This window comes from Sceloporus undulatus, chromosome 6 (assembly GCF_019175285.1).
Source record: "Sceloporus undulatus isolate JIND9_A2432 ecotype Alabama chromosome 6, SceUnd_v1.1, whole genome shotgun sequence".
Taxonomy (NCBI): Eukaryota; Metazoa; Chordata; class Lepidosauria; order Squamata; family Phrynosomatidae; genus Sceloporus; species Sceloporus undulatus.
Genome location: NC_056527.1, coordinates 115,466,368 through 115,476,380, shown reverse-complemented (window position 1 = coordinate 115,476,380; position 10,013 = coordinate 115,466,368). Strand labels below are relative to the sequence as shown.

The 10,013-nt window shown below is 44.0% G+C and overlaps 2 protein-coding genes across 2 annotated transcripts in view; one reads left to right on the top strand and one right to left on the bottom strand.

Moving 5' to 3' along the window:
* GMPR2 (guanosine monophosphate reductase 2) overlaps positions 1 to 311 on the bottom strand; it is a 13,059-nt gene extending 12,748 nt beyond the window's left edge. Inside the window, exon 1 of the mRNA XM_042475232.1 lies at positions 246 to 311. The gene's annotated coding sequence lies outside the window, so the exon portion shown is untranslated. The remainder of the gene's footprint in view (positions 1 to 245) is intronic.
* A 938-nt stretch (positions 312 to 1,249) lies between these two features.
* NEDD8 (NEDD8 ubiquitin like modifier) lies at positions 1,250 to 8,244 on the top strand. Its single transcript, XM_042477080.1, has 4 exons — positions 1,250 to 1,307; positions 5,654 to 5,701; positions 6,800 to 6,882; positions 7,760 to 8,244. The coding sequence occupies exons 1-4, from the start codon at positions 1,290 to 1,292 to the stop codon at positions 7,848 to 7,850; spliced, it is 240 nt and encodes a 79-aa protein (XP_042333014.1). The 5' UTR covers positions 1,250 to 1,289; the 3' UTR covers positions 7,851 to 8,244.
* The last annotated feature ends 1,769 nt before the right edge of the window (positions 8,245 to 10,013 follow it).

Sequence of the window (10,013 nt, the reverse complement as noted above, 5' to 3'; positions counted from 1 at the left end):
TGGCTACATCCTACACTGGAGAGATAAACCCGGTTTGGCCACCTCTTTAAACTCTTTGTCTGACTCTTTGCATATGAATTCTGGGAGCTGGAGTTTGTTGTGGGGCCAGAGCGGAGCTCTGCTCCGCTCTGGGCCCACAACAAACTCCAACTCCCAGAATTCCATGCCTGGGCAGAACAGAGTTAAAGCGGTGCCAAACCGGGTTATTTCTCCAGTGTGGATGCCCCACAGCTGTGCATCTCTACCCGAGTCCAGCCTCTTTTCTGCAGCAAAGGATTCCAGCCGACGTTTTGAACGCCCCCTCCCTTCTGCTCTCTAGATCGGTTTTTAATCAGCGCACTGAATTGGGGATGTAGTCTTGGTCTGGTTCTCTTCATGCTAAAGATTGGTACCGTGGGCACACAGACGCTCATGACGTCAGGCGCATGCGACACGGCGGACCTCCCGACCAGTCAAATCAAACCTGACAGGAGCAAAGGATACTACTCTTCCCAGAGTGCAGAGCGCGACTAAACTAAAGCAGGAGTGTTTTCTGTCGCAGTGGCTGATGGGGATGTAGTTCAATCAGCTCAAGGGCTTTCTCAGGCATAGAAGGATTGAGAGGGGAATAAAACACCGTAATTCGAGCCGTTAAGGCTTTGGGCACGTGAAAAAGCACAAGCATTTTCTACTGGTTTATTTAAAGAGCCAAAGTATGAAAGAATCGGGACTGCGAAGTGCTCACGGGAATCGTAGTTTAAACCACTCCATATAAAAGGCCTTCTGAGTGGAATGACTGCATCTCCATGATGCACTGCGGAGGCACAGTCGACTCTGAAGTAAGGCCCAGATATATTTTCACCTCAAACTTCTATTTACACCTTTTTAGAAACTTTTTGAAAGCGTTTAGTGGAACGGAAGTGACGTCACACCATCCGGAAGTGGTCCTCCAAAACTTCCCAGTTCCTTTCGTTTCCGAAAAACGCTCCCTCAGCGGACTGGGGTCCTTTTTGGGGGGGGGGTACCCTCTCGGGTGGCTCTTTTTTTTTTTTTTGGGGGAGGAGTCTTAATTAGGCCGCCGCAGGACGTGACGTCACGTCATACCGGAAGTGGGCCCCAAAACCCTCCACCGTTAAGAAACTTTCTTTTCTGAAAGCACTCCTGAATGGACACCGACGGCGTCTCAATCAAGCTTTGCGGCCGGAAGTGACGTCACACGGGAGCCGGCGGCAAGACGGAGGAAACGAATTTACTTCCTGTTTCCGCTTCCGGGTCAGAGGTCGAGGAAGAATTGAAGAGTCTCTTTCACGATGCTGATCAAAGTGAAGGTAGGGATACAAGGGGAGGGGGCTCTGTTGGGGCCCCTCTCCGCTTCCTCTCCGGCCAGTCAGGCCGAGAGCCCTTCTTGCCTCCCGCAGGCAGCTTTCTAGACTTCAGTCTCCTTCCTCCTCAGATGCATTTGGATGCTTTCTGTTGCCGATCAGTCGCTATGGCATTGTTGACTCCAAATGCATCGGAGGAAGGAGACTGAAGTCTAGGAAAGATCATGCTGCCCATCTCCTTTTTCAGTCCAGTCTCAAAAGGTGCTGCAAGGTTCAGTCTTTCCCAACCTTCCTAATGCCAGGACCTTTCATACAGTTCTCGTAAAATAGCAGTGTCTCGGTTCCTAAGACCATCAGAAATATGTGTTTTCCAAGGGTCTTAGGTGACCCTGTGAAACCCCAAAGGGATCATGCACCCACGTTTGAGAACGCTGCTCTATATTGTTGTTGTTATTATTATTATTATTATTGCATCAAAATGCATCTGAGGAAGAGAGACTGAAGTCTAGGAAAGATCATGCTGCTAACTCCTTTCAGTGGTCTCGAGGTGCTTCAAGATCTCTTACAGACCGCTTACAGACTGACACAGTATTCACTCGCATTCGCTGGGTTAGGAGCACAGGACCCCCGTGAATGTGGAAAAACCCACCAATACACAACAAACCGTGCTTTAGCTGATAGGACACCTCTAGGAATCTCCAGTCTCCAGGGCAGCTCCCATGGTCAACATCTGCCAGACATGGCCATAGAGTGTGCTGGAGGAGCCACAAAGGCCAGCGGAGTCTTCTCTTCGGATCTCCAGGTCTGCAGTGTCACTTTTGCTTAAGGTTGTCTATAGAGTTGCAACAGACGATCTATTTATTCCTAGAGAGAGCGGTATTAATAAATCCCATGAATAATCAGAGCCACTAAAGTGAAAGCTGCAAAAGTGGAGGGACGTGTCCATTTTTGTGGGTTTTTCGTCTATGTAGCCATGTTCTGGAAGCATTATTCCTGACATTTCATTGGCATCTGTGGGCTGGCATCTGTAGAGAAGGCTGTCATGGAAGAGAGTGGGTGTATATATATATCACTGTGTGACCCTTAGTTGAGTGGAAATGATCCCCTGTTAATCTGTGTATTGCTCTGCTATTGAGAATGGATCACTAATTAAATGGATACAGTTCCTCCTTGCATTTCCTCCCCACCCTGAGTCCTTGCCATTCAAAAACAGAGTTATTAACACATACAGTAAACCTTCCTCTCAACAAGGGCCACACAGTGTGTGTGTAACTATCTATCTATCTATCTATCCACACAACCACTCTCTTCCATGCCAGTATTCTCTGAAGATGCCAGCACAGCATGCTGGCGAAACGTCAGGAATAAAACTTTCCAGAACATGGCCTGAAACCCACATTAACACGGCTATATCTCTGAATTCCACCACTATGAGAAGATCTATCCAAGGTACCTTGTCATGTACCTGCAAATAATCGAAATCTGAAAGCACCATTGCCCCGACCACTTCTTTGTGCATCAACAAATTTGTGTACATGGGACGTATTAAAACAATGACAGTACTCGCCAGAGAGAATAACTGGAAAATACTTGATGATAAGGCAGTATAGAGGCTGGGTTTTCACACCAAAACAGATCCCTATGATTCCCTATGGGCAAGTATTCTCTGATATTCTCCTATTCTCTATGGGCAAGTATGGCTTATCTATGGGCATGCTTTGTTTACTATGTCGCCTGTACATTGAAACCATCAGAAAGCAAATGAGTATTGGTCCAAAATTTACTGCAGAAAAATATCCAGTCTGAGACCACTTTAACTGCCTCAGTGTAGGGGATTCTGGGAATTGTAGTTTGTTGTGGCCCAGCGCTTTCTGACAGAGAAGGCTAAATGTCTACCAAAACTAAGTTTCCATAATTCCCTAGCATTGAAACCAGGCAGGGAAAGCGGTCTCAAAATGGATTATTCTCCAGGGTGTTTGGGACCCCCACACCCCCCCCCACCCCCCACCAACCACCCCCCACCCCCGGCCCCCCCCCCCCCCCCCCACAACCCCCACACCCCCACAACCAACACCCCCCCCCCCACCCCACCCCCACATATATATATCACTGTGTGACCCTTAGTTGAGTGGAAATGACTCCCCTGTTAATCTGTGTATTGCTCTGCTATTGAGAATGGATCACTAATTAAATGTATACAGTTCCTCCTTGCATTTCCTCCCACCCTGAGTCCTTGCCATTCAACAACAGAGATTATTAACACATACAGTAAACCACTTCCTCTCAACCAAGGGCCACACAGTGTGTGTGTATCTATCTATCTATCCACACACACCACTCTCTTCCATGCCAGCATTCTCTGAAGATGCCAGCCACAGATGCTGGCGAAACGTCAGGAATAAACTCTTCCAGAACATGGCCTGAAACCCCACATTAACACGGCTATATCTCTGAATTCCACCACTATGGAAAGATCTATCCAAGGTACCTTGTCATGTACCTGCAAATAATCTGAAATCTGAAAAGAACCATTGCCCCGACACACTTCTTTTGTGCATCAAACAAAGTTTGTGTACATTGGGACGTATTAAAACAAATGACAGTACTCGGCCAGAGAGAATAACTGGAAAATACTTGCTGATAAGACAGTATAGAGGCTGGGTTTTTCAACACCAAAAACAGAATCCATAAATGATTCCCTATGGGCAAGTATTCTCTGAGTATTCTCCTATTATTCTCTATGGGCAAGTATGGCTTATCTATGGGCAAGTGCTTTGTTTACTATGTCGCCTGTACATTGAACCATCAGAAAGCAAATGAGTTATTGGTCCAAAATTTACTGCAGAAATAATCCAGTCTGAGACCACTTTAACTGCCCTCAGTGCTAGGGGATTCTGGGAATTGTAGTTTGTTGTGGCCCAGCGCTTTCTGACAGAGAAGGCTAAATGTCTCACAAAACTAAAGTTTCCATAATTCCCTAGCATTGAACCAGGGCAGTTAAAGCGGTCTCAAACTGGATTATTTCTCCAGTGTGTTTTGGACCAATATCTCAACCACCCAAAAAGTTCTGGATTTTGGAGCATTTTAGATGTTTGAATCAGGCATATTTACAATGCTTGAGGATCGATGCCCCAATGTGTTTCTTTTGCCTATCTTGCTTTTCTTGTTTAGTTTAGTTTTAGTTTGGTTTTGCTTATTGTTTATGGGATTAGTGAAAAATGATGTAAACTATAATTTTTTTAAAAATAGTTACAATTAAAATGTTTAAAAGCAATTTTAAAAGCTCTGTCTTTAAAAACTTTCAGTTCTCAAAATCCTGATGAAATGAAAACAGTCATTGCCTGCCAGTGGAAGGGAGTTTCAGAGCCTAGAGGCAGCCTCCAAGAAGGCCTTGTCATCCATTCCTATTCATTGTGCCTGTCAAGGTGCTGGGATTGAAAAAAGGGGCCTCAGGACTCCAGGCAGGCTCATATGTGGAGATATGTCCTCAAATAACCTGGACCTATATATAGAATCGTAGAGTTGGAAGAGACCACAAGGACCATCAAGTCCAACCCCCCTCTGCCATGCAGGAACTCACAATCAAAGCATCCCCAACAGGTGGCCATCCAGCCTCTGCTTGAAGACCACCAAGGAAGGAGACTCCACCATACTCAGCATGTTCCACTGTTGAACAGCACTCACTGTCAGGAAGATCCTCCTAATGTTGAGGTGGAATCTCTTTTCCTGGAGCTTGCATCCATTGTTCCTGGTCCTATTCTCAGGAGCAGCAGGAAACAAGCTTGCTCCATCCTCAGAATGACATCCCTTCATATTTCATATATAGGCACCCAATCCCATCTGATTTTGGAAGCTAAACAGACTTGAATAGGAGACCACCAATGAATACCAGTTGCTGTCGGCTATATTTCAGCAGAAGGAACTGGCAGAACCACCTCTGAGAATTGCCTAAGGAAGCCCTATGAAATTAATGGGGTTGCTGTAAGTCGGCAGGCAATTTGAAAGCACGCACATACACACAAGTTATGACCAGCATTTCAAATTGTGCCTATAAATGTAAGCCAACTATTTTAAACCTCGGAAGCATTGTAAATCTTGCAGGACTGATGTTACTTGGTGGCAGCATCTTGCTCTTGGTAAAATTTGTCGAGCTGCATTTTATACAGATTGAAGATTCATAAGGTTTATAAGCTACACCACGGATGTTGGGGGGCTTCAGCTGAGCCTTTGGCTGAAATATTGTACTGAGTGTTGCGTCATGCTGTCTTGAATGTACTCTGTCACATGTTATGAGAAAAGCATGGGGATACTAGTGGTTGCTGTCTTTATACCTCTTTTCTCTTTTGTTGCAGACGCTAACTGGAAAAGAGATTGAGATCGACATAGAACCCACAGACAAGGTATCAGTGTCAGACAAACGTGGTGGATGTACTGTTGTTGATCATGCTTGTTGTATTTCCTGCCTTCCACTAAAAGCACAAGCCACTGAGGAGGGCCTTAATGATCAGCCCCTCATTTCTCTTCTCATACAAAGAAGTGGCCATTTCATGAAAAGACAGGTGCATGGAATTGTGGGAGCTCACGTCCTGTCTCTTTTCCCTCAATCCTCTCAGCCAGCATGCCAGCCTGGGTCCCAGCTGCCTGCTTATTTGAGTTTGATGGTGTTCTGTGCCAGAACTGGATGTAGTTCCAGGCCTCCCCAAGAAATCACTTCATGCCAAACACTGACGCGTTACTGCTATATGATAAGCTTTATTGATAGCAAATGATGTAGCATGTGCTACACAGCAGAGAAGCATCCCAGCCCTTTTGATAATGGGGTCCAGCATCAACTGACAGGTCATGGTAGAATTCTAACCAGACAGTCTCTAGCATGTGATCAGATTCCCCATAGCTAGCCATATGGTGCCCCTAGACTGGGTATACTACCTCCAGGGCATGGAAGATGGCTTTCTAAAAGTTTTATAGTACAGATGCAAGCAAAGAAGATCAAAGTGTGCAAGTGTGACCTATCACATCCCTACAACTATGACAACTGTGCAAGCAGTTAGTAACAGAGGAAAATTAACTACTCCTGTCTTGAGTTCCCAGCCTTCATATGTTTCCTGGCTTCAAAATGCCAAGGCAGAGCAAAAAGTATCAGAGTCACTAGTACAAATAAACTCTTTCTGTATTAGCATTTGGTCACGGAGCTAGCAGAGACACCAAAACTCTTCTGCCTAGTGGCATAGACACAGCTCACTACAGGTGGACTGGATAGTACTTGAGAGTTATCCTTTTAGGACTTCAGAAGGGACTGAAAGGCAGGTAGTCAGTCTTTTTGCAGGCAGAGAACTGAGTTTTTCTTAACCTGACCTATGCAGCAGGGATGCATGGCAGAAGTTAAGATGTTAAGTATTAAGTTATGTGCTGTGCCTAGGACACATTAAGCAGTGTGAAGCCAAAGGCTGCAGGTGGATGAAATAAGATTTATTTTTCTCTCTCCCCCCCTTCTGCAGGTGGAAAGAATAAAGGAAAGAGTGGAAGAAAAAGAAGGCATCCCACCTCAACAACAGCGGCTTATTTACAGCGGCAAGCAAATGTGAGTTTCATCAGGATAGACTATTGTATCCTGAAATGCACAGTATTTGGGGGGTATACAGGATAGTTCATTTTTATTTAATTGAAAATTAATTGATCCCCTCTTACACAGGGTCTCCTAAGATGTGACAGTTTAGTTCAGGGATGAGAAAGTTGTGGGCCAAAGACAACTCTTGGACCCAATTTTTGTGACCCTTGAAGCTTCTCAACATTCCTTCAAGAGCCCTACCCCAATTGTTTTTTTTTTAATGGTGTGATGTTCAAGCAATTTGTGCCCCAAAAATCACACTAAAAGCCCTCCAGATATATGAAAACATGCAGAAATAGCCTCCTTCCCATCAACCACCTCAGAACCCTATATTATCCCCTAATTCCTGTTGTTGTCTGCAGTGCCTCTGAAATTGGTGACCAGAAGTAACATGACATCACTTTCTGTCCCCATTTTGGGGACTCCAGACAAGAGAAAATTGTTCTTGCTGTTGAATTTTGGAAGAAGAAGTATCGACATGCTACAGGACACTGCCATTGGACACAAAAACAGTTTTCTCAAACACCTTCTCATACCTTCAGTATTCATAATATAACCAAAAGATGGCACTTAAATGATGTGATATTTATCCTCCACCGTTAAGTGAGACTGCACCCTGTGTAACTAAAAAGTTAGATATACCACAAAAGGAGATAATTTTACAGTTACAGCTAGACTACAACTGCATATTCATTATTGTGGGAAATAATAAATTAGAAATAACTCATAGTTTGTAACTGGTTACATCCAAGCAATTTGAATCTTCTAAGATGCTGGATGGAAAATGGCCTCCCATGTTGAGATATGTAGCTTTCAAACTGCCTAACCTTGCCATTCTTTGTCTCATCAGGAATGATGAAAAAACTGCGGCTGACTACAAGATCCAGGGTGGATCGGTCCTTCATTTGGTCTTGGCACTACGAGGGGGAGGCCTGCGATGATGGAGCATCAGTACCTGTCTTCTCCCCTGATGTGCCCCTTTCCCCTCCCCACAAAGGACAGATTGAGATGTGGGAAGCCATTAAGTCATACTTACCTGCACTCCTACTGTCCTTCCTCCCCCTTCCAGGAAGAATGGCCGCTGCCTCCTGGGATCTCTCACAAGCTGTTGTTTAAGGGAGGCGACACTTATGGGGGGAGAGCATCCCCGGATATCGTAATGGAGATTGGCTGTCCCACTGGGCCCAATTCTCCAACTGCATTTCCTCCCTAGCAGCTTCTTAAATGCTGCTAACTTCTTGGTAGTTTAGGGTTTTCTTCTCCTCCGCACCCTTGTTCAAGTGTCTCCTCCCCTCTGTTGGAATGGCTGAATGTTTAATAAAAATGTTACACGACTGTCCTTGCTTCCTGAGATTCGTTGACTCTTGGGTTTGTGTGGTAATAGTTATAGGGAGCATATAACTCCCTTGTTGAAACAGCTGCACTGGCTACTGGTTTGTTTCTGGGCACAATTCACAGTGCTGGTCATGACCTATAAAGCAAGCCCTATACAGCTTAGGTCCAGAATATCTGAAAGATCAAAATTCCCCATATGAACCTTGCAGTCCTAAGAGCCATGGGGGAAGACTTTCTCTTGGTCCTGCCACCATCACACTTGGTGAAAACATGAGAGAGAGCCTTCTTGGTGGCTGCTCCTAAGCATTTCAAATAGACTTACAGGTGATATAGGAGTCATTGGCTTTAGCCTGGAGAAGACTGAAAGGTGATACAATCTTCATCCTGAAATACCTGAAGGTGGAAAATGGAGCAGAGAAGGTTCTCTCCTACTCCAGAGGGACATGAATCTGAACCACTGGTTTCAAATTATTAGTCAAGAGATTCTGATTAAACTTTAGGAAGAAAGTCCTTATGGAAGGCAATGGCAAACTTCTAAAAGATTCTTGCCAAGAAAACCTCATGGTGGGGTTGCCATCAGTCAGAAATGAAGGCACACAACAACAGCAAAGTATTGACCTTAAAAATTGGATTACAATTCTCATAATCCCATAAATGCTGACTGTGGGATTTGGGGAATTGAAGAAAATAAACTCCAAAGCGCAAATTGTTTTCCCCATTTTATGTAAGGGGCACCATCGTACTACACCATTGTATTTAACAGGACTTGAGCATCCGCAGGTTTTGGCATCTGTGGGGGTCCTACAATGAAAACCCAGTGGATATCAGGAGCCCACTGTAATCAGCTAAACCTAAACAATTACATTGCCTTTTGCCATTTTTGTGCTGCATCCCAAAATACTAATAATAATAATATAAGCTGCTATATTTATTATTATTATTATTATTATTATTATTATTATTATTATTATTTGTATCCTGCTCTTTTCCCAGAACTGGAATTTAGAGCGGCTCAACAATATTAAAAGAACAATACAATTAAAAACAGAAAAGAGGTGCAGTAATCAAAATGTGTATATTAGTGAGCAAATTACCCTGAATTCAATGCCACTTACTTTTGAGTAGGCAAGTATAGCATTATACCTTTTGTTGTTGTTGTTACTGTGTGCTTTCAAGTCCTTTCTGAATAATGATGACCCTAAGCCTTAGGGCCTAAGGTGAACCTATCCTAGGGTTTTCTTGGCAGGTTTCTTTAGAAGTGGTTTGCCATTGCCATCCTCTGAGGCTGAGAGAGTGTGACTTGCCCAAGGTTACCCAGTGGGTTTACATGGCTAAGCCTGGTTCCAGTTAGTCCTACATTGTCTTGAGTGTGTCTCATTTTTTCCCTGTAACTCATGATTTTTGTTTATTATATGCTTTATTAAGATATTTGTAGCCCAGCTTCTATCATGAGCTCTCAGAACTAAGTTCAAAATTTAAATAAATTCAAATAGTTTAAAATAATACGTTTAAAAAATTAAATTAAAGCAAATTATCAAGCTGAAATAGTTTTAAGACCATCTATGGACCTGAACAGACAGGCCAAAATAACGCTGCTTCAGGTCACTTTGGAAGCATGGTGTTTAAATGATGCATGCGTCCTAAGAGGCTGAAAGCCGCAGTTTCTGGCCTCTTAAGATGCGTCTGTCATTTAAACAGCATACCTCCAAAGTGGCCCGATGCAGCTTTATTTGGCCTGTCTGTTCAGGCCCTGTATGTCTATCTGGGAG